The following is a 24482-nucleotide window of genomic DNA, read 5'->3' on the forward strand; positions in this document are numbered from 1 at the left end:
ACAGTGTGGTCAGGTGACTAAACTGGTAACAAATGGCACAAACACACACTAGCTCAAGACCTTTATAAACGCAATAATTTCGTATAAAATGACCACAACGAGGATCCGTACAGGGCTTCATTCCGTACAAATTGTCCCACTCGACCATCCGTACTGACTTTATTGTTCGGCACAACATTCGCCTTCCGTACAGTGTTGTTGGCTGTCATTTTGCGACCGACGTAAATGAAGGTAGAGGGATGATGCTCTCTTACTTTACGACCGTGTGAACCCGTTTAGATTTCAGTCTGTTGTTGTCTATTCGGGTTCGTCATGGATCCGAATCGGATTATCCAGGCTTTGCGGGGGACTATCGACCCCAAGATGCGCTTGGCAGCAGAAACGGAACTTAACCAGGTGAGAGAGAAGGCAGTGACACCCCCCGGGGAGATAATGAGCGGCTCCAAATGAATGCAAATAGCTGGGGGGTCCTATTGTGGGGCGAGGGGCAATACATGACTGAGAACCAAGAGTGTAAGGGATTTGTATAGCACTGATGTCATCTTGTCAGATTTATGTTATCTGAATGCCTTAATGTGATGACCAGAGCCCTGATACTCCACATGATGTATGTTCAGCTGATAGATGTCCAAAGTACAGCAACATGGAAATTAATGGTGCTATATACATAATAATAGATGTGCTGCCTAATATTCAGGGTAGCAGGTGATATCAGAACATCCATCATAGCTTTACTCCATTGCTTGTCTTTCAGTCCTACAAGATCATCAGCTTTGCTCCAACATTGCTGCAGATCATTGTGTCCGATGAGGTGGAGTTCCCTGTACGCCAGGCAGGTGAGTTACCAGGTTTATTTACTGCACATCCATATACTTCAGAGCTACGCTCACTATTCTGCTGGTACAGTCATTGTGTACATACATTACTTATCACGTACTGATCCTGAGTTACACCCTTTATTATACTTGAGCTGCACTCACTATTCTGCTGGTGCAGTCACTGTGTACATACATTACATTACTTATCCTGTACTGATCCTGAGTTACATCCTGTATTATACTCCAGAGCTGCGCTCACTATTCTGCTGGTACAGTCACTGAGTACATACATTACATTACTTATCCTCTACTGATCCCGAGTTACATACTGTATTATACTCCAGAGCTGCACTCACTATTCTGCTGGTACAGTCACTGTGTACATACATTACATTACTTATCCCGTACTGATCCTGAGTTACATCCTTTATTATACTTGAGCTGCGCTCACTATTCTGCTGGTACAGTCATTGTGTACATACATTACATTACTTATCCCGTACTGATCCTGAGTTACATCCTTTATTATACTTGAGCTGCACTCACTATTCTGCTGGTACAGTCACTGTTTACATACATTACATTACTTATCCTGTACTGATCCTGAGTTACATCCTTTATTATACTTGAGCTGCGCTCACTATTCTGCTGGTACAGTCATTGTGTACATACATTACATTACTTATCCTGTACTGATCCTGAGTTACATCCTTTATTATACTTGAGCTGCACTCACTATTCTGCTGGTGCAGTCATTGTGTACATACATTACATTACTTATCCTGTACTGATCCTGAGTTACATCCTTTATTATACTTGAGCTGCGCTCACTATTCTGCTGGTACAGTCACTGTTTACATACATTACATTACTTATCCTGTACTGATCCTGAGTTACATCCTTTATTATACTTGAGCTGCGCTCACTATTCTGCTGGTACAGTCACTGTGTACATACATTACATTACTTATCCCATACCAATCCTGCGTTACATCCTGTATTATACTCCAGAGCTGCGCTCACTATTCTGCTGGTGCAGTCACTATGTACGTACATTACATTACTTATACTTTACTGATCCTAAGTTAAATCGTGTACTATGCTCCGGAGCTGCACTCACTATTCTGTTGTCCTCTTTCAGCGGCTATCTACTTGAAGAACATGGTAACTCAGTACTGGCCGGACCGGGAGCCGATGGTCGGTGAAGTTGTTTTCCCGTTTAACATCCATGAAAATGATCGTCATCAGATCCGGGAGAACATTGTGGAGGGTATCATCCGCTCCCCAGACCTTGTCAGGTATGAAGTACTGCAGTAGGGTGGTTCCTAATTTGGTGGTTTTAACTTGGACTTTAACACAGTTTTTTTTTTTTTTTTGTCCTCAGGGCTCAGCTCACCCTCTGCTTACGTGTCATCATTAAACACGACTTCCCTGGACGTTGGACCGGAGTGGTGGACAAGATCGGTTTCTATCTGCAGTCTTCAAACACGGGCAGCTGGCTTGGCAGTCTGTTGTGCCTGTACCAGCTGGTGAAGACATACGAGTGAGGCCTTAGTCATGGCTACTGGTACAGGACTGAGGGTACTATAGGAGAGTGTGGAGAGCATAGAGGAGGGAGTAAGATAAAGGGAAGAAGAAGAACAGGGAGTACAGATTGATGGAAAAGAGATTGTTGGGTGCAGTGTAGGAGGAGAGTAGGGAACAGGGGCTAAAGTTAATTTTAAGGTCACAGAAGAGTAAGCAATGTAAAGTACTGAGAATAGTGACAAGAGTGGGGTGCACCAAGTAGTGTAATGGAGACAGTTGGAAACACTGGCTAGTGTCATAGTTGACAGTAGGGAGCGCTGAATAGTGTCATAGAGGAGACAGTAAGGAGCACCGAGTAGCTTAAAGGGATTCTATCATTAAAACATTTTTTTTCTAACTAACACGTCGGAATAGCCTTAAGGGTGAATTCACACTGAGTAAACGCTAGCTTATTCTGAACGTAAAACACGTTCAGAATAAGCGGCGTCTAAAGCAGCTCCATTCATTTCTATGGGAGCGGGGATACGAGCGCTCCCCATAGAAATGAATGGGCTGCTTCTTTCACTCCGTGCAGTCCCATTGAAGTGAATGGGGAGTGCCGGCGTATACGGCAAGCTCTGCTCATGCCGGAGCGTACACGCCGGCACTCCCCATTCACTTCAATGGGACTGCACGGAGTGAAAGAAGCAGCCCATTCATTTCTATGGGGAGCGCTCGTATCCCCGCTCCCATAGAAATGAATGGAGCTGCTTTAGACGCCGCTTATTCTGAACGTGTTTTACGTTCAGAATAAGCTAGCGTTTACTCAGTGTGAATTCACCCTAAGAAAGGCTATTCTTCTCCAACCTTTAGATGTCTTCTCTGCGCCGCCGTTCGGTAAAAAAAATCAATTTTTCGTCGGTATGCAAATTAATTCTCTCGCAGCACTGGGGGCGTCTCAATGCTCTGAGAGCACTCTCTCTCTACAATTGTGACCCCTAGCGCCGGAAGAAGATGAAGAGGCCGTTGCTGACGGAGCTGGAGACAAAAATCGGATTTTTAACTGAACGGAGGGGCAAGGAAGACCTCTAAAGGTTGGAGAAGATTAGCCTTTCTTAAGGCTATTTCGACGTATTAGAAAAAAAAAGTTTTTAATGATAGAATCCCTTTAATAGAGGAGACAGTAAGGAGCACTGAGTAATGTCATAGTGGAGACAGTAGGGAGCACTGTGTAGCTTAAAGGGACTCTATCATTGGGAAAAGTCATTTTTAACTAAGCACATACTTGTATAGCCTTTAGAAAGGCTATTCCACACATAAGTTTTTTATGTAAATCGCCTCAGTAGTTTTTGAATGAGCGCGTTTTTATCTTTATGCTAATTAGCCTCCACCGTGCACTCCAGAAGTGTCTGTGAGCACTGTCTGCTATTTTCTATGTGTGTGAGATTGGAGAGGTTGCTGTGCTGATGACTCTTCTCTCTGATCTCACACACATAGAGAATAGCAGACCGTGCCTACAGACACTTCTGGGGTGCATGGTGGAGGCTAATTAGCATATGAATAAAAACTGGCTCATTCAAAAACTACTGAGGGGATTTACATACAGAAGGCAGGTGTGGAATAGCCTTTCTAAAGCCTATGCAAGGATGTACTTAGTTAAAAATGGCTTTTCCCAATGATAGAGCCCCTTTAATAGAGGAGACATTAGTGATTGCTGAGCAGTGTTTTAGAGAACATAGTAGGGAACACTGAGTAGTGTCATAGAGGAAAGGGTAGAGAATATGGAGACATCTGTTTTCTTTATAATTTGACTTTTTTTTTTCTAGGTACAAGAAGGCCGATGAACGGGCGCCCCTCATTGCTGCCATGCAGATCTTCTTACCCCGTCTCCAGCAACAGATTGTTCAACTGCTCCCTGACCCCACTCATTACTCTGTACTAATGCAGAAACAGATCCTGAAGATCTTCTATGCCCTCATCCAGGTAAGAGGAGAGGGGTAGATGGCTGTCGCCTCTGCTCACAGGGAAATGACCTCCATGGTTGCTGGGATGGATTGGTTATGTCTTCCCAGGAAACAATGTATATATGGCCATGAGTCTTTTCTGTTTTGGAGTTGCATGTATAGTGGTTGTAACCCAGATTTCCCAGATAACATTGTAAATTGACAGGGACTTGTATATAAAGGTGATGTCTTGATTTTGAGGACTATGACTGTTTACAGGGTTTTTGCAATGTGTGTCTTTGGTGTGTCTTTGGGGGTCACCCCTGTTCTTGCTGACTGGTGCACTCACTTCTATGTATCTGTCTGCAGTACACGCTGCCGCTCCAGTTGGTGAACAATCAGACGATGACGCAGTGGATGGGGATATTCAGCAGTATCGCTGACCGTGAAATCCCTCCTGTAAGTCATTCCCCACCCCCACCCCATCCCTGGCACAACCCTATAACCCACATCCAGTTACTATTATCAGCAGTATGGGCCATGGTCCTCCAGAGGTCACCACTTATATATAGTAATGATGGATTAGGGCCAGTTCACATGGGGGCAATGAGACAGATTTTGACAGTGTATTTCGCCTCAAAATCCGCCTCCATACAATGGTGGTCTATGGAGACTGCTAGCTTTTTTTTTCTGCTAGCAGTTTTTTTCTGCTAGCAGAAAAAAAGAAGCCACATGACCTTTCTTCAGGCGGATTCTGCCTGAGTAAAGCAAAAGAAGTGAATAATGGGAGGCGAAAAACGCCCAGCGTTTTTTTTGCAAAAAAAGCCTAGCTTTTTTTTTTTTTAAAACAGCGACTGAAAACGCCTAGCATTTTTTTTTACAGTCCAATCACTTTAGTGGAGGGGAAAACTGCCTGGCGTTTTCTGTAGCAGTTTTTAGTAAAAACTGCTCCAGAAAACGCTCCAAAAAAACACCTCAAGGTCAAAAAACCACTTCCTAATTAGGAAGCGTTTTTTTTCAGGACCAAAATAAGTCAGGAGGTTTTTACGTGTGAACGAGCCTTAAACTCATTGTTTCACCCCACAGTCTCGGAAGCAGAGATCTAGGCTGCTGTATGCAGAATGTGTGTTGTGAAAGGACTGGGCAGAATATTTGACTTAACACATTTTCACTTCTGTCAGGAGACTTTGCAGGTGGACGAAGACGACCGTCCAGAGCTGGTGTGGTGGAAGTGTAAGAAGTGGGCCCTCCATATCATCACGCGCCTCTTTGAGCGGTAACATCACTGATTAGATCTCACAAGTCATGGGGTCTAGGAAGCTGGGGGTAGGAGGTTGTCCAGGGACTGGATAAATGTTACCTTTGTGATTTGTTGCACCAGTACTAAGAACAAGGGAACCTAACCCCTGGTGTTTGGCTAAATATGACTGTGCTTGAACAGCCATTGTCAGTAGAGAAGAATGTACACAATGGAAAAATCTGAGCTTGTTCACACTCATCTTCATCATATGATCATATGACTGGTCAGCTCTCTATTTGAGGGCAGAATATTAGAGGGACGGTCGCTGAGCTTGGGGATATATAGTTTTCTATGATTTGGTTCAGTATTCTCATGTAAAAGCTGTTGAAATGCAGCCAGAGGAGTTACAGAGAAGTTGACCCCACCCACTGCTTATTGGTACATTTTTGTCACTGTTTGTAGGTGGAGTTAGCACATTTCCTCAGCTTTTTACCTAAAAATACTGAACCAGATGATAGAAAACTATATATCACCAAAGTCTGCATTGCTTCCTCAGTACTGTGCTGCCCTCAGATATAGAGCTGACACATGCCCTTTAAGCCATTAGACCTAATATGACCCAATGTCACTTCTATCCCCCGTAGTTTTTCTCTTTTTACAAGGAACTTCTTTCTCTTCAGTTACGGGAGTCCTGGGAGCGTAACTAAGGAGTATATTGAATTCTCTGAGTTCTTCCTGAAGACATATGCAGCTGGAGTCTTACAGGTAAGATGTGGATATACTTCTAAATAGAGGTTAATCATAAAGAATATTTAGATTTACTGTGTGATTTATTGCTCCTTGTTATCAGCCCCTTTATCTCCTTGTGCTGAGAATCATGTGACCTGTTCATAGGCATGTATATGGGCTCCTGGGTATAAAAACAGATATATATGATGTACCACTGGGAGCTTACACTGATCTGAGAACATTGACTTGCTTTGTGTTACCACAGGTTCTTCTGAAAGTCTTAGAATTGCACAGACAGAAGCAGTATGTGGCCCCTCGAGTGCTACAGCAGACTCTAAACTACCTGAATCTGGGGGTGTCTCATGCCGTTACCTGGAAGATACTAAAGCCAAACATGCAGGTAAGATATAGGTGTCACCTATAGATAATACATCAAGGTAATATACAGAGACTGCACCAGCAGAATAATGAGTGCAGCTCTAGTGTATATACAAGTATAATTGTTCCAACTTCTTCTAGAGTATTTCAGAAGAAGTTATTTTCCCACTTATGTGCTATAAAGATGAAGATGAGGATTTGTGGCAGGACGACCCTTATGAGTACATCCGCATGAAGTTCGGTAAGGCTCTGCCCTTGGCCCAGCCCCCAGCAATTTCTATATTACATGCAATATAACTTGTTGCCCTGACTCTAACTGTGGCTTTCTTGTCTTTCATAGATGTATTTGAGGATTATGTATCGCCAGCCACAGCGGCTCAGAATTTCCTCTTTACGGCCTCCAAGAAGAGAAAGGAGGTGAGATATGGCCACTGATAAGATCTCCATCAATGATTAGGAGATATTACATTTGTCTGTCTCCTCCAGGTCCTCCCAAAAATGATGAACTTCTGCTACCAGATCCTCACTGCGTCCTCTGTAGACCCTCGCAAGATAGACGGGGCTCTGCATGTGTTGGGCTCCCTGGCAGACATTTTATTAAAGGTAAACGTTGTATGTTAGCCCTTGCAAAGCTAGATTAGAGTGTGCAGCCCCCTTGGATAGTTAAAAGTGCCGAGATACACCTCACTGACCCATATAGTGCCCCATTAAATTCCTCTTATTAACCTTTCAGTTGTAGACAAGTGACTTGGTTATCTTGGGGTAGCACAGACTGTTGATTTGATGGATTTATAATTCCAGAAATCGGTTTACAAGGACCAGATGGAGATGTTCATACAGAATCACGTGTTCCCCATGTTCATGTCTGAGCTGGGCTATATCCGAGCACGGGTAAGTGTGCACAGATTTAAAAATAAATAATCAATAAAAAAAATATATCTATATCTCCTTTATAACACACCCTCTTTACACTTTGACAGTGTAGTCCAATCTGACACCCTCCTTCCACTTTGTCCAACCATCATGTGTGAAATATTGTTCTGTAGGATACCATTGTTTTCCTTCACTCCCAATATTATCTTCTTTGTCCCCACCACACCATTTCATATATACATCGCAGTTTTGTCATATACAGTGGGTACGGAAAGTATTCTAACCCCTTTAAATATTTCACACTCTGTTTCATTGCAGCCATTTGCTAAAAGCAAAAAATGTCCTTTTATTTCTCAGTAATGTACACTCAGCCCCATCTTGACAGAAAAAAAATGAAATGTAGATATATTTGCAAATATTATTAAAAAAGAAAAACTTACATTTTTATCACATGGTTGGTCATAAGTATTCAGACCTTTTGCTGTGAGGTTCATAGTTAACTCATATGCTGTCCATTTCCTTCTGATCCTCCTTGAGATGGTTCTTCTTCTTCATTGGAGTCCAGCTGTGTGTAATTAAACTGATTGTGCATGTCAGAGAAAATGAGAACCATGAGGTCAAAGGAACTGCCCAAGGAGCTCAGAGACAGAATTGTGGCAAGGCACAGATCTGGTCAAAGAATTTCTGCAGCACTCAAGGTTCCTAAGAGCACAGTGGCCTCCATAATCTTTAAATGGAAGAATTTTGGGACGACCAGAACTCTTCCTAGACCTGGTCATCCAGCCAAACTGAGCAATTGTGGGAGAAGAGCCTTGGTGAGAGAGGCAAAGAAGACTCCAAATATCACTTTGGCTGAGCTCCAGAGATGCAATAGGGAGATGGAAGAAAGTTCCTCAAAGTCAATTATCACTGCACCTCCACCAGTCAGGGCTTTATGGCAGAGTGGCCGAAAGAAGACTCTCCTCTGTGCAAGACATATGAAAGCCTGCATAGAGTTTACCAAAAAACACATGAAGGACACCCAGACTATGAGAAATAAGATTCTCTGGTCTGATGAGATGAAGATTAAACTTTTTGGTGTTAATTCTAAGTGGTATGTGTGGAGAAAACCAGGCACTGCTCATCATCTGCCCAATACAATCCCGACATTGAAACATGGTGGTGGCAGCATCATGCTATAGGGTGTTTTTCAGCTGCAGGGACAAGACGACTGGTTGCAATTGAAAGAAAGATGAATGCGGCCAATTACAGAGATAATCTGGAAGAAAACCTCTTCTAGAGTGCTCTGGACGTCAGACTGGGCCGAAGATTCACCTTCCAACAAGACAATGACCCTGAGCACATAGCTGAAATAACAAAGGAGCAGCTTCAGAACAACTCTGTGACCATTCTTGACTGGTCCAGCCAGAGCCCTGACCTAAACCCTATTGAGCATCTCTGTAGAGACCTGAAAATGGCTGTCCACCAATGTTCACCATCCACCCTGACAAGGTGGAGAGGATCTGCAAGGAAGAATGGCAGAGGATCCCCAAACCAGATGTGAAAAACTTGTTGCATCATTCCCAATTAGACTCATGGCCGTACTAGCTCAAAAGGGTTCAAACACTCAATACTGAGCAAAGGGTCTGAATACTTATGACTGTGATATATTTCTGATTTTCTTTTTTAATAAATTTGCAAAAATATCTACATTTCTGTTTTTTTCTGTCAAGAAGAGTTGCTGAGTGTACATTAAAAGGGCTCTATCAGCAAAATCATGCTGCTAGAGCCCCACATATGCGTGCATAGCCTTTAAAAAGGCTATTCAGGCACTGTAAAAGTTATATTAAACTACCCCCCCCCCCCCCCCCCCCCCCCCGTTTTAAAATAATAACCTAAAAAAGAATGTGCTCTACTTACGCATCGTGCACGCTGGGCGGGCATTCAGGGTGTCTTCATCTTCATCCACTCCTCTTCTTCCTCCGGTCCGGTCTTCCTCCGGCGCTCACGAACGGACATTGATATAAAAAAAAATGGCCTGGGCACATGCGCAGTAGCATGCGGCTTCTACTACGGCTACTGCGCATGCGCCCAGGCTATTTTTTTTTTATCAATGTCCGTTCGCAAGCACCGGAGGAAGACGGGACCGGAGGACATCAGAGGAAGAAGAGGCGTGGATGAAGATGAAGACACACCCTGAATGCCCGACCACCGTGCACGATGCGTAAGTAGATCAGATTCTTTTTTAGGTTATTATTTTAAAACGGGGGGGGGGGGGGGGGGGTAGTTTAATATGACTTTCACGGTGCCTGACTAGCCTTTTTAAAGGCTATTCACGCATATGTGGGGCTCGATCAGCATGATTTTGCTGATAGAGCCCCTTTAATGAGGAATAAAATGAACTTTTTTGATTTTAGCAAATGGCTGCAATGAAACAAAGAGTTAAAATGTAAAGGGGTCTGAATACTTTCCGTACCCACTGCATGTCACCCTCCGTACACTTTGTCTCCCAGCATTGTCTCTTTATCATGTACAATTTGCACAGCAATATCTTACATGTCGCTGTCTTTGCGCTTTGTATTCCAGTGTCTTAAACAGGTGTCCTAACCATAATCCTCTGTTGTTCCCTTACTCTTCTAGCTTATTCCTCCTGTGTTTTCTAATATGTCGCCTTAATTTCGCTTTGTTGTCCGATATCTTTATCTAGTCATTATATGTCAAGTGTTGTCTTATATATCGCCCACTGTTTTCTTTCTCTTCCAGTGTTTTCCTGCATTTTCTCTTCTTAAATGCATGCATTACACCGTTGTCTCATATATGCAACCCTCCTTCTACTTTATATTCCACTATCTAAACCTCGTGTTCTGTTCATTGCTATCTTCTCCAGTATCTCCCCCCCCCCCCCCTCAGGCTCCCTAATATGTCCCCTTTCTCCCACTTTGTCTTCCAGTGTTTTTATCCACGTTATCAGATGTATAGTCTGCTTCTCCTATAGATCACCCTCTGTTTGCTTTGTCTTCCAGTGCTGTTGGGTGCTTCACTCCTTCAGTACACTGAAATTCCACAATGAGCTGAACCTCAGGAACGCCATAGAGCTAGCCAAGAAGAGTCTGCTGGAGGACAAGGAGCTGCCGGTGAAAGTCGAGGCTGCCATCGCCATGCAGACATTAATAAGCAACCAAGGCGCTGGTAAGTGCAGGCTTTTTTGTAGAATCTGTCAGGTGCACACGTGACAGCCTTGGCAGTGATGTATCCGATGTCCCTGCATCTCACAGCTAAGGAGTACATGAGGCCGTACATCCGAGCCGTCATGCAAGAACTTCTACACATTGTCCGAGAGACCGAAAATGACGACCTCACCAACGTCATCCAGAAGATGATCTGCGAGTACAGTCAGGAAGTGGCGCCCATTGCAGTGGATATGACCAGACACCTGGTAACTGGGGAGCAGGGGTTCTTACAGGGGATGGACAGACAGTCATGGACTGTAATCCACTGTCACCCTCTGTCCTGGCTGAGTTTTTGTACCCGGTGTGTTGACTTTTAAAGGCGGAAATTTTTGTGAAAGTCCTGCAGAGTGAGGAATACGAAGAGGTGGAGGACAAGACTGTGATGGCGATGGGAATCTTGCACACGATAGACATTGTCCTGACCGTTGTAGAAGATCACACAGGGGTAAGTGTCCATAGCATCAGCAAAGTCCGCAGGATCTTCGGGGCTGGGTATTACCGTATATACTCAAGTATTAGCCGACCCGAATATAAGCCAAGGCCCCTAATTTTACCACAAGAAACTGGGAAAACTTATTGACTCGAGTATAAGGCGAGGGGGGGAAATTCAGCAGCTACTGGAAAATTTCAAAAATTAAAATGGTCGTTTTTGGGTGCAGTAGTTGCTGGGTGCTGGGGAAGGGGAGGGGGTATTTTGGTTGTCTGTCTGCCCCTTCCCTGAGCTTGAGAACTGGGTTGTTTTTTTTTGTTTTTTTTTCTCCTCCACTTGGAATTCAGTCTGGCTGAATATAGGGTATCTGCAGTGCTCCTATTAACCCTTTCCCGACGTATCAGGAGTACTGCAGATACCCTATGTTCAGTAGACAGGGCACTCTCAGACACAGGGATACCTAATGTGTATGTGTTTCATAGTCATTTTACACTTTTATATGTATTCTAGGGAGTGGAGTGATTTAGAACTTTTAATTTTTACATTTTTTTTAAAGCTTCTTCCCCCCCCCCCACTATTTTATGGGAGATTCTATACATTGATATTGTGGCTGGTCATAGACCCCCCACCACCACCATCACCACCCCTAAAAAAATAATAATAATAATAATTTTTTTTTTTTTTTTTTGCTGACTCGAGTATAAGCCAAGTGGGGCTTTTTTAGCACAAAAACTGTGCTTTAAAAAAATAAAACGCATATACTCGAGTATAAGCTGAATTTTTCTCTTATTTTACAGGTGAAACAGCAGCTGGAGGGAATCTGTTTGCAAATTGTGGGTCTAGTGCTACAAAAACATATTATAGGTAATGTATAGCCATACGATCCTAGTCCTAGTAATATTATAAATGTGAAAGTTTTGATGTTTGCTAGAGATGAGCGAACACTAAAATGTTCGAGGTTCGAAATTCGATTCGAACAGCCGCTCAATGTTCGTGTGTTCGAACGGGTTTCGAACCCCATTATAGTCTATGGGGAACAGATACTCGTTAAGGGGGAAACCCAAATCCATGTCTGGAGGGTCACCAAGTCCACTATGACACCCCAGGAAATGATGCCAACACCTCTGGAATGACACTGGGACAGCAGGGGAAGCATGTCTGGGGGCATCTAACACACCAAAGACCCTCTATTACCCCAACATCACAGCCTAACAACTACACACTTTACACACTCAATACCACCTCTCTGACAGTAGGAAAACACCTTGAAACATGTGTATTTGGCACTTGCAGTGAGGAGAGCTTGTCACCAGCAGTGAATTTGGCCCTTGTAGTAAGTTGAGGTTGGCACCAACATTTGTTTTGAAAATCAGGGTGGAGGGAGCCTCTAACCAGCAGAGTTTGGGCAAATTCATGGTGGAGGGAGCCTCTAAAAACCCCAGTTTGGACCAATTCATGGTGGAGGGAGCCTCTAAAAACCCCAGTTTGGACCAATTCATGGTGGAGGGAGCCTCTAAAAACCCCAGTTTGGACCAATTCATGGTGGAGGGAGCCTCTAAAAACCCCAGTTTGGACCAATTCATGGTGGAGGGAGCCTCTAAAAACCCCAGTTTGGACCAATTCATGGTGGAGGGAGCCTCTAAACAGCCCAGTTTGGGCAAATTCATGGTGGAGGGAGCCTCTAACTAGCCCAGTTTGGGCAAATTCATGGTGGAGGGAGCCTCTAAACAGCCCAGTTTGGGCAAATTCATGGTGGAGGGAGCCTCTAAACAGCCCAGTTTGGGCAAATTCATGGTGGAGGGAGCCTCTAACTAGCCCAGTTTGGGCAAATTCATGGTGGAGGGAGCCTCTAAACAGCCCAGTTTGGGCAAATTCATGGTGGAGGGAGCCTCTAAAAACCCCAGTTTGGACCAATTCATGGTGGAGGGAGCCTCTAAAAACCCCAGTTTGGACCAATTCATGGTGGAGGGAGCCTCTAAACAGCCCAGTTTGGGCAAATTCATGGTGGAGGGAGCCTCTAACCAGCCCAGTTTGGACCAATTCATGGTGGAGGGAGCCTCTAAAAACCCCAGTTTGGGCAAATTCATGGTGGAGGGAGCCTCTAACCAGCCCAGTTTAGACCAATTCATGGTGGAGGGAGCCTCTAAAAACCCCAGTTTGGACTAATTCATGGTGGAGGGAGCCTATAAACAGCCCAGTTTGGACCAATTCATGGTGGAGGGAGCCTCTAAAAACCCCAGTTTGGACCAATTCATGGTGGAGGGAGCCTCTAAACAGCCCAGTTTGGGCAAATTCATGGTGGAGGGAGCCTCTAAACAGCCCAGTTTGGGCAAATTCATGGTGGAGGGAGCCTCTAAAAACCCCAGTTTGGACCAATTCATGGTGGAGGGAGCCTCTAAAAACCCCAGTTTGGACCAATTCATGGTGGAGGGAGCCACTAACCAGCCCAGTTTGGACCAATTCATGGTGGAGGGAGCCTCTAACCAGCAGAGTTGGTGGAAATCAGGGTGGAGGGAGCCTCTAACCAGCAGAGTTGTGGGAAAGCAGGGTGGAGGGAGCCTCTAACCAGCAGAGTTGGTGGAAATCAGGGTGGAGGGAGCCTCTAACCAGCAGAGTTGGGGGAAATCAGGGTGGAGGGAGCCTAGTATTAGCAGAATTGTGCAACGCTTATGGTGGATGAGTATGAGGATGCGGAGGAATTGGAGAGGTTGAGTACAGACATGGAGTTTCATGTTGGGGTGCTTTACACAGGTGGGCACAAAAATGAAGGCTCTATCCAGTGGTGGTTCATTTTTATCAAAGTGAGCCGGTCGGCACTCTCAGCTGACAGACGGGTGCGCTTGTCAGTGATGATGCCACCGGCTGCACTGAACACCCTCTCAGATAGGACGCTGGCGGCAGGACAGGACAGCACCTCCAAGGCATATAGGGCAAGTTCAAGCCACAGGTCCAACTTTGACACCCAATACGTGTAGGGCGCAGAGGGGTCGGAGAGGACAGGGCTGTGGTCGGAAAGGTATTCCCGCAACATGCGCCTATACTTCTCACGCCTGGTGACACTAGGACCCTCCGTGGCGGCACTTTGGCGAGGGGGTGCCATCAAGGTGTCCCAGACCTTAGACAGTGTGCCCCTCGTTTGTGTGGACCGGTGAGAACTTGGTTGCCTACTGGAGGAACTGCCCTCCCTGCCGCCAACGTCACATGCTGGAAACATCTCCATCATATTCTGCACCAATTGCCTGTGGCAAGCATTGATGCGATTGGCCCTCCCCTCTACCGGAATAAAAGACGAGATGTTGTTTTTATACCGGGGGTCAAGGATAGCAAAGATCCAGTACTGGTTGTCCTCCATGATTTTGACAATACGCTTGTCAGTTGTAAAGCACCCCAACATGAACTCAGCCATGTCTGCCACAGTGTTAGTTGGCATGACTCCTCTGGCCCCACCGGAAAGTTCAATCTCCATTTCCTCCTCATCCTCCATGTCTACCCATCCGCGCTGCAACAATGGGACGATTCGAAGTTGCCCGGAAGCCTCCTGTATCACCATCACATCATCGGACAACTCTTCTTCCTCCTCCTCCTCCTCCATTAAACGCAGTGAAGCGGACAGATGTGTGGACCTACTCTCCAGCTGTGACGGATCGGATGCTATCCCTAACTCCTCTGTGTGATCTGAGTTATCCCTGATGTCAATCAGGGATTCTCTCAGAACACACAAGAGCGGGATTGTAAGGCTCACCATCGCATCCTCAGAGCTCACCCTCCTTGTGGACTCCTCAAAGACCCGTAGGATGTCACAAAGGTCTCTCATCCATGGCCACTCATGGATGTGAAACTGAGGCAGCTGACTTTGTGGCACCCTAGGGTTTTGTAGCTGGTATTCCATCAAAGGTCTCTGCTGCTCAACCACTCTATTCAACATCTGAAACGTTGAGTTCCAGCGTGTGGGGATGTCGCACAAAAGCCGGTGTTGTGGCACATGCAGGCGTTGCTGGAGAGATTTTAAGCTAGCAGCGGCTACTGTCGACTTGCGAAAGTGGGCGCACATGCGCCGCACTTTCACCAGTAGCTCTGGAACATTGGGGTAGCTCTTTAGGAAACGTTGCACCACTAGGTTGAAGACGTGGGCCAGGCATGGAACATGTTGGAGTCCGGCAAGCTCCAGAGCTGCTACCAGGTTCCGGCCGTTATCACAAACGACCATGCCTGGGCCCAGGTGCAGCGGCTCAAACCATATTGCCGTCTCATCGAGGAGGGCATCCCTCACCTCGGAGGCAGTGTGCTGTCTGTCCCCCAAGCTGATCAGCTTCAGCACAGCCTGCTGACGTCTACCAACGCCAGTGCTGCAACGTTTCCAACTCGTAGCTGGGGTCAATCTAACAGCGGAGGAGGAGGCGGTGGCGGAGGAGGAGGCGGAGGAGGAGGCGGTAGAGGAGGAGGAGCAGGGGGGTGTTCTTCTCGTGTCCCTGCCAGGAATGTTAGGTGGGGAGACGAGGTACACCGGGCCAGTTTGGGAAGCAGTCCCAGCCTCAACTACATTCACCCAGTGTGCCGTCAGTGAAATGTAGCGTCCCTGTCCGCATGCACTTGTCCACGCGTCGGTGGTCAAGTGGACCTTTGTGCAAAGCGCGGAACTAAGGGCCCGCCTGATGTTGAGTGACACGTGCTGGTGCAAGGCGGGGACGGCACACCGGGAGAAGTAGTGACGGCTAGGGACGGCATAGCGAGGTGCCGCAGTTGCCATCAGGTCCAGGAAGGCGGGAGTTTCAACAAGCCGGAACGCCAACATCTCCTGGGCCAGCAGTTTAGCGATGTTGGTGTTCAAGGCTTGCGCGTGTGGGTGGTTAGCAGTGTATTTCTGCCGCCGCTCCAATGTCTGAGAGATGGTGGGTTGTTGTAAAGAAGCGCCTGATGGTGCCTTTGATGGTGCAGGAGAAGGAGATAAGACAGGAACAGGGGAGGATGAGGGAGAAGTCAACAAAGTGGCGGAGGCAGATGAAGTGGTGTCCTGGCTCGTCCTCTGGAGTGCATCGCCAGCACAGTCAGCAGTGGCAGTGGCAGAGGCAGTGGCAGTGGCGTGAACGGCAGGCGGCCTTTGTCCTGCCGTTGCTGCCTGCCACTGATTCCAGTGCTTGGATTCCAAATGACGGCGCATTGAAGTGGTGGACAGGTTGCTCTTCTCAGAGCCCCTAATCAATTTTGAGAGGCAAATTGTGCAGACAACACTATATCTGTCCTCGGCGCATTCCTTGAAAAAACTCCACACCTTCGAGAAACGTGCCCTCGAGGTGGGAGTTTTTCGGGGCTGGGTACGAACTGGAACATCTTGGGAGATTCCGGGTGTGGCCTGGCTTCGCCTAAGCTGCTGACCTCTGCCTCTAGCTACCCTTTTTGGTGCTGCACCTGCCTCAACATCCACACTACTTTCCCCGCTTGACATCCCCCCTGTCCAGGTCGGGTCAGTGTCCTCATCATCCACCACTTCCTCTTCCAACTCCTGTCTCATCTCCTCCTCCCGCACAATGCGCCGGTCAACTGGATGCCCTGACGGCAACTGCGTCACATCATCGTCGATGAGGGTGGGTTGCTGGTCATCCACCACCAAATCGAACGGAGATGGAGGAGACTCTAGTGTTTGAGCATCTGGACACAGATGCTCCTCTGTTAGGTTCGTGGAATCGTGACGTGGAGAGGCAGGTTGAGGGACAATGAAAGGAGCGGAGAACAGCTCTGGGGAGCAGGGACAGTTTGGGTTATTGTTCTGTAAAGCTTCGGAATTTTGGGAGGAAGGAAGACAAGACTGTTGGGTAATAGGAGGAGAGGAGGCAGAGTCTGACTGGCTGCTGGACAATGTGCTGTAAGCGTTCTCTGACAGCCATTGCAAGACCTGTTCCTGGTTCTCGGGCCTACTAAGGTTTGTACCCTGCAGTTTAGTTAATGTGGCAAGCAACCCTGGCACTGTGGAGTGGCGCAATGCTTGCTGCCCCACAGGAGTAGGCACGGGACGCCCTGTGGCTTCACTGCTACCTTGCTCCCCAGAACCATTCCCTCGCCCACGGCCTCGTCCACGTCCCTTTCCGGGAGCCTTGCGCATTTTGAATTCCCAGTTAGAAATTGGCACTATATACCAGTAGCAAAAATTGTGGGTGCACATAACCCCAATATATTCTTTGAATTCCCAGTCAGACAATGGCACTATATACCAGTAGCAAGAAATGAGGGTATTTGTAACCCCAATATATTCTTTGAATTCCCAGTCAGACAATGGCACTATATACCAGTAGCAAAAATTGTGGGTGCACGTAACCCCAATATATTCTTTGAATTACCAGTCAGAAACTGGCACTATATGGCAGTAGCAAGAAATGAGGGTATTTGTAACCCCAATATATTCTTTGAATTCCCAGTCAGACAATGGCACTATATACCAGTAGCAAAAATTGTGGGTGCACGTAACCCCAATATATTCTTTGAATTCCCAGTGAGACAATGGCACTATATACCAGTAGCAAAAATTGTGGGTGCACGTAACCCCAATATATTCTTTGAATTCCCAGTGAGACAATGGCACTATATACCAGTAGCAAAAATTGTGGGTATTTATAACCCCAATATATTCTTTGAATTCCCAGTCAGACAATGGCACTATATACCAGTAGCAAAAATAGTGGGTGTATATAGCCCCAATTCTATTGCTAGGGGACTTGCAGGGTATTTCTGAGGTGAAGGTGGGGGGGCACACCGTTGGAATGGGGATTTGGGGTGTATATATGGGGTATACGGGAATACACTGTCAGTGTGTTCCATTCAGGATCCTGGGAAAGCTGGGTTGCGGCGATTGAGCCCGTCAGTGCCACGTTACACTGACAAGCTTCTCCCTGGAATTGAAGTTATATGTAAGCCCAATATATTCTTTGAATTCCCAGTCAGACAATGGCACTATATGGCAGTAGCAAAAATAGTGGGTGTATATAGCCCCAATTCTATTGCTAGGGGACTTGCAGGGTATTTCTGGGGTGAAGGTGGGGGGGCACACCGTTGGAACGGGTATCGGGGGTATATATCGGGTATACGGGAATACACTGACAGTGTATTCCATTCAGGATCCTGGGAAAGCTGGGTTGCGGCGATTGAGCCCGTCAGTGCCACGTTACACTGACAAGCTTCTCCCTGGAATTTAGCTCTTACAAGAGCTGTTGTGGTTGTCTTCTCCTTCCTATCCTAGCCTGTCCCTGCCTACCCAGAATCTAACCCCTAGCTAACTGGACGGAAACCTCCATCCCCGGTGAATTGCAAGCTCAGAATGACGCGAAGCTGGGCGTCGCTGTTCTTTTAAATTAGAGGTCACATGTTTTCGGCAGCCAATGGGTTTTGCCTACTTTTTTCAACGTCACCGGTGTCGTAGTTCCTGTCTCACCTACCCTGCGCTGTTATTGGAGCAAAAAAGGCGCCAGGGAAGGTGGGAGGGGAATCGAGTAATGGCGCACTTTACCACGCGGTGTTCGATTCGAACATGCCGAACAGCCTAATATCCGATCGAACATGAGTTCGATAGAACACTGTTTGCTCATCTCTAATGTTTGCTACTCAATCACGCAAAAACTGCTGAACGGATTTGGATGAAATTTGGCACATAGATAGTTTGAAACCTGGACTAACATACAGGCTACTTTTTATCCCGGTAAATGACATGACTTCACAACTGTTATCAATTTATGTTAATATACTATACTATCCTACTAGTATTAAACTGCTCTTGCCGGCAGGACAATCATTCAGCTAATTGCAGTTTGCTGATAAAGCCTGGTCTATTATCTCTCTATGTAAACACACAGATAACAACAAGTTCATTCTGTACAAGCTTCTGTATATTAATTGATCTGCATAAGTGTTCTGAAGTGAGAAGCAGACACTGCAAGCAGCGTTCTGAGACTGGAAAACCCTTTTAATCCAAATTGGTAGTTTCCCAATTTTAAACATGTCGTGAAAACGTAAATCTAATTTGTCTCAAAATTCTCAAAAACAAGAGGTATGAAGGTAGCCAAAAGTCAACAGACTTCTCCTCAAGCGGAGCTGAGGAGGATTGAGCAAGCTAGGCGTTAGGCAGTTCTTAAAGCAGACGGATCATCGACACCAACACCACACAAAGTCACGGGTGGAAGCTAGTACAAAATATACATGAAATATACCTAAAAGGTCACTGCGTACATACATTACACTACTTATCCTCTATTGAACTCATGATCTGATGGATAAGTTATGTACACATTGACTGTACTAGTGGAATAGTAAGTGCAGCTCTGGAGTATTTTACCAGGATGTAACGCAGGATCAGTACAGGATAAGTAATGTAATGTATGTACACAGTGACTGCACCAGCAGAATAGTGAGTGCAGCTCTGGAGTATAATACAGTATGTAACTCAGGATCAGTACAGGATAAGTAATGTAATGTATGTACACAGTGACTGCACCAGCAGAATAGTGAGTGCAGCTCTGGAGTATAATACAGGATGTAACTCAGGATCAGTCTCCCTCTGTCTTTCTTTGCAGAGTTCTATGAGGAGATCCTCTCCTTGGCTTACAGCCTCACTAGTCAGTCCATTTCACCTCAGATGTGGCATCTTCTCGGGATCCTGTTTGACGTCTTTCAGAGGGACTGCTATGAGTACTTTACAGGTGTGGACTCATTATTTGGCTCCTGAGCATCCCTTCCCTTAGCATTTTGGGGCTGCTCCCATAGACTTGAATATGGATCTTCAGTTTTTGATGCACTTCTTTCTTTGCCGCAGATATGATGCCACTGCTGCACAACTACGTTACTGTAGACACTGAGACTCTGCTGTCAAACCCTAAGCACCTGGAGATTATTTACACCATGTGTAAGAAGGTGAGGAGGTGACCCTGGGACGGCCATACATTGGTTCATGACCATATGAACAAGGGTCCGGTAGTTGGACCTCCACACTAGGATGATCCCCTATCTTGTGCCTCACCCTGTGTCCTAATAACTATTTCTTATGCAGGTGCTGACAGGAGAAGCCGGTGAAGATGCCGAGTGTCATGCAGCCAAGCTTCTGGAGGTCATCATCCTGCAGTGTAAAGGAAGGGGGATCGATCAGGTAACATGGGGCAAGATTCATTGTCTGATAAAGGTTTACACTGTGCAGATTTTCTTAATATTGCCTGCACATGAATTTTCGTTGCCAGTAGTTTTATTTCCACAGACTTCATCAGCTTCGGTCAGATAAACTGGGCTTATATGCAATATCAGGCACAGCCACATAGTGGCATAAATTCATCCAAGGACCAATCAGAAACTAGGGGAGGGGCTTAGTGTTCACACATATTAACTCCACCCTATAGTCTTATTCCAGGCAACCAAAGCTTCAAATGAGTCCATAGAGTTTAATTTGAATCCCGACCTAGAGGGCGCTGTAAGGTGAGGTGTGCTGTTCCCATGCACCTCCCACTTTGGTCACTGACAACTCTTCCCAGTTAAAAGGGGCGTATCCCAGTGACCCCAGTTACTTGAGAGATGTCAATGTTTTCCCACAGTGCATCCCGCTCTTCGTAGAAGCTGTTCTGGAGCGCTTGACGCGAGGAGTTAAATCCAGCGAGCTGCGCACCATGTGTCTTCAGGTGGTCATCGCTGCGCTGTTCTATAATCCGCCATATCTCATGAATACCTTGGAACAGATCCGATTCCCGCACAGCTCTGAGCCCATCACTGCGCAGTTCATCAATCAGTGGGTTAATGACACCGACTGCTTCCTGGGGCAAGTACTCTCATTATTTGTAGATTACAACCTGCAAATCTCAAATTTGTATTTGTTTCCCTTTATGGCCGCTGGTGCTAGAGTCCCATCTAAGAGACCTGAACTCCACCTGTTCTTCTCCATGACTTACCAGCTGTGTTCCTCCACAGGTTACATGACCGGAAGATCTGTATAATCGGTCTGAGCATCCTCATGGAGCTTCCCAACCGACCCCCTGCAGTCAATGCCGTGGCCTCTGTCATCGTGCCTTCCATTCTCCTCCTATTCCTTGGAATCAGACAAGTCTGTGCACATCGAGACCATCCAGACAAGAGAACATCCCGCACCACGAAGACTGAAACAGAGGAAAATGGTAAATGCACCAAAATCCAGCAAGACTGTCTCCATGCCAATGTTATTTGCTATCTTTGGCTAGCAAGATGCAAATTAGCAAGCTCCTGTACAATTTTCCAAACATTCTGGGTTAGGCCGCTTCAGATTTTTGGCTTTGGCACCCACAAACCGCTGTTCTAAAAAATAATGATGCTCACATTCACGCACTTCTCCTGGGCTCCCTTGCGGTGTCTGATTTGCATTGCCTTTAGGTCTCCTCAGCCGTCTTCTGTGATGTCATCGGCCCAGTGTTAACCCTGATACCTATGATTTGGTCCTGCTGGGGCTCGTGACATCACAGAAAAGGCCTGAAGAGAACTGAAGATGCCAGGGAACACACACCGAACACCGCATGGCCTCTACATATTTTACCCCCGGGTCTTAAGTATAATATAAGCTGTACCCCAGCGCCTCTGCTGGACAGTGGATGGTGACACAGCTGTGCAACTATTACTATAATAGATCCTAAGCTGCTTTCAGAGCCAGGAGGCTGACAGATCAGCTAATAGATGCAAGGTCTGTGTCTCGACCCCCACTGACTGTATGCTGATTACATATAGATAGATAGGATAATAAAAAAAATCACCTGGCACTGAAATACCCCTTTTAAAGGGGCTCTAGCATTTGGAAAAGTCATTTTTAGCTAAGCACACACTTGCATAGGCTTTAGATAGGCTATTTCACACCTACCTTTTGTATGTAAATCGCCTCAGTATTTTTTTGAATGAGCCCATTTCTTATTCATATGCTAATTAGCTTCCAGGGAGCAGAGGAAGTTCTCACCGTGCACCCTCTGCTATTTTCTCATATATATCTGTGTGCACGAGCAGGGAGATGAGTCAGCAGCAGCCTGTGCTGTATACATACATAGGAGAGAATAGAAGAGGGTGCACAATGAGACTTCCAGGGTGCACAGAGAGGCTAATTAGCTTGTGAATAAAAACGGGATCATTCAAAAACTACTGAGGCAATTTACATACAAAAGGTAGATGTGGAATAGTCTTTCTAAAGGCTATACAAGTAAGTGCTTAGTTAAAAATCACTTTTTCAAACGATAGAGCCCCTTTAAGAGGAAATATTTTCTGCGGATAAGATTATACAAACTTTTACTCATCTAGGATGAAGTAAGTCTGCTCTCTAGCACCAGCTATTGGATAGCTAACCTGTAAGTCAATACTCAACCTTTCAGTAATCATATCTTAAAGTGTACTGTAAATGAATAGTATAGGTGAATATAAAATACTTTGCTATATATCTTATAAAGTCTATGGAGAGGGAAGGAGGAGGTGATGGGGGAAGACATCAGTTAAGCTCTCCTACACTGTGAGTGAGAGGGCTGTCATGGCTCAACTATATTTATTATTTATTATGCTTGTATAGCGCCATCATATTCCGCAGCGCTTTACAGATATTGTCAGGCACTGTCCCATATAGCGCTCACAATCTACATTCCCTATCAGTATGTCTTTCTATATCTAGAAGGATCATGCTCTACCACTTTACAGAATGGCAATAAGTCACTAATAACCGGTGGTAGCAGCAGCTTTCTGCTCCCCTGTCCCTGCTCAATAGACTTTAGTGTGTGAGGTTGAATAGTAACACTGACATTATTATTATTATTATTATTATTATTATTATTATTATTATTATTATGTAGAGGAGATCCCCAGTGATGAGGAGGAGTCCAGCAGCCAGGCCATGCAAGAGAATGCTGGCAATGACGACGATGAGGATGATGATGAGGACTGGGATGATGAAGCTTTAGAGGAGACGGCACTGGAAGCTTTCAGTACACCCCTGGACTGTCATGGGGTCCTGGATGAATATCAGCTTTTTACAGATGTATTGCTAGGTGAGTGCCTGACTTACAAACCATTGCAGCCTGCAGCATACAGAGCAGAAATCTGACCTGCTTTGGTTCACAGGTGTACAGAGCAGAGACCCTGCATGGTATCACTCCCTGACAGCGACTCTCAGCAACGACCAGAAAAAGCAGCTGCAGGAGATATACACGTTGTCGGAGCAGAGGAAGAACGCAGCCGGTAAGTGGGGGGAGGGGTGTTAGATGACAGGCCTTTTTACAGGCCTACTTGAAAAAGAAATGTGTTGCTTTGGGCAACAAAGCCAGTTCAGAGTCTGGCAACTGTTGCCGTTCCCATGAGTCACTTTAAGCAGGGGCATGTGTAATATTTTAATTGGTGGCTCTCCTACGATCAGTACTCTCGGTGAAGCTGGGTCAGAACCGCTGCATAAAATATCTGTTATAATCTGCCCCACTGTACTGCATTCTGGGAAACTCCCAGAGACAATATAGACGAGTAATGAATATAATACTATAATCTTTTTAGAATTTTTGGATAGCGGATTAATTTGAGCTTTATTTTTCTTTCTCCTCGCAGCATCACGAAAGCTGGAACAACAGCTGGCAGCACATAGTGTCTGTGCCTCTCATCTTGTGGGCCAGTGAGTGAGGACATGACAAGGAACTCTGGGATGTCCCTTTTACGTATTTTGTAAAACTTAATGACATTGTGCAGGAGATTGGAAATGGCAGCAGACCTATGACATGAGGAGATGGCCTGCCAAGTTCTGGACTATCTGTTTGTAGTAATAAAGAATGAGGGGATTTTTTTGGGGGGGTGGGGGGGATATGGTTAACTGTGGTAAAGACTGAGGACTGGCTACAGAGGGAAGCTTGAATCCTGGTTCTTTTGGTTTCTGCACCATTACTCATTTACCATTGATCTGTAACGGACTAAAACACTACAGCCTAGGCTGTAGATAAACCTGATGTACTGCTGGCCCCGCCCCTGAGGAGCCAGAGCATGGACTAAATTACAAGTCTTTCAAGTTTGATTACTGATGTAACGCTGAAGGATTGGTCTTTTCCATCTTTGTCTTTAAATAAAGAAATGTGTTCATTTGCAGCACAAAATTTAAACTTTGCCAGATCTTTATCATACCACCCTGAGAAACACCACAGTAAAATAAAAACACATAAACCGTGTAGTATTATAATTAATGTAATATTCATATAACATTCACAATCTCCTACTGTAATACTGTTACCTAGGTTCTGGAATATAACTGCTATAATACTACTCTAAATGTACAAGAATATAACTAGTAGAATACTGTTCCTTTGTACAAGAATATAACTACTAGAATACTGCTCCCCTGTACAAGAATATAACTACTATAAT

The 24482-nt window shown here is 45.6% G+C and overlaps 1 protein-coding gene across 1 annotated transcript; it reads left to right on the top strand.

Moving 5' to 3' along the window:
- The first annotated feature begins 200 nt into the window (after nt 1-200).
- Nucleotides 201-24224, top strand: IPO8 (importin 8). The gene is made up of 25 exons (XM_075274818.1): nt 201-396; nt 755-836; nt 1960-2116; nt 2203-2361; nt 4151-4307; nt 4637-4726; nt 5449-5543; nt 6188-6272; nt 6502-6636; nt 6756-6855; nt 6955-7031; nt 7101-7217; nt 7416-7505; nt 10490-10655; nt 10742-10902; nt 11016-11141; nt 11924-11990; nt 19682-19807; nt 19921-20018; nt 20155-20250; nt 20687-20907; nt 21057-21259; nt 22937-23131; nt 23205-23321; nt 23679-24224. Exons 1-25 carry the CDS (start codon nt 313-315, stop codon nt 23744-23746), a joined length of 3072 nt encoding a protein of 1023 aa, XP_075130919.1. The 5' UTR covers nt 201-312; the 3' UTR covers nt 23747-24224.
- The last annotated feature ends 258 nt before the right edge of the window (nt 24225-24482 follow it).

Source organism: Leptodactylus fuscus, chromosome 5 (genome assembly GCF_031893055.1).
Source record: "Leptodactylus fuscus isolate aLepFus1 chromosome 5, aLepFus1.hap2, whole genome shotgun sequence".
NCBI lineage: Eukaryota > Metazoa > Chordata > Amphibia > Anura > Leptodactylidae > Leptodactylus > Leptodactylus fuscus.

Bases quoted from the DNA above. Each gene is read 5' to 3' on its own strand.
- IPO8 (XM_075274818.1), top strand. From the start codon at position 313: ATGGATCCGAATCGGATTATCCAGGCTTTGCGGGGGACTATCGACCCC. The intron at 4,308-4,636 runs GTAAGAGGAGAG...ATCTGTCTGCAG, and splicing joins TCTTCTATGCCCTCATCCAG to TACACGCTGCCGCTCCAGTT. The intron at 6,273-6,501 runs GTAAGATGTGGA...GTGTTACCACAG, and splicing joins ATGCAGCTGGAGTCTTACAG to GTTCTTCTGAAAGTCTTAGA.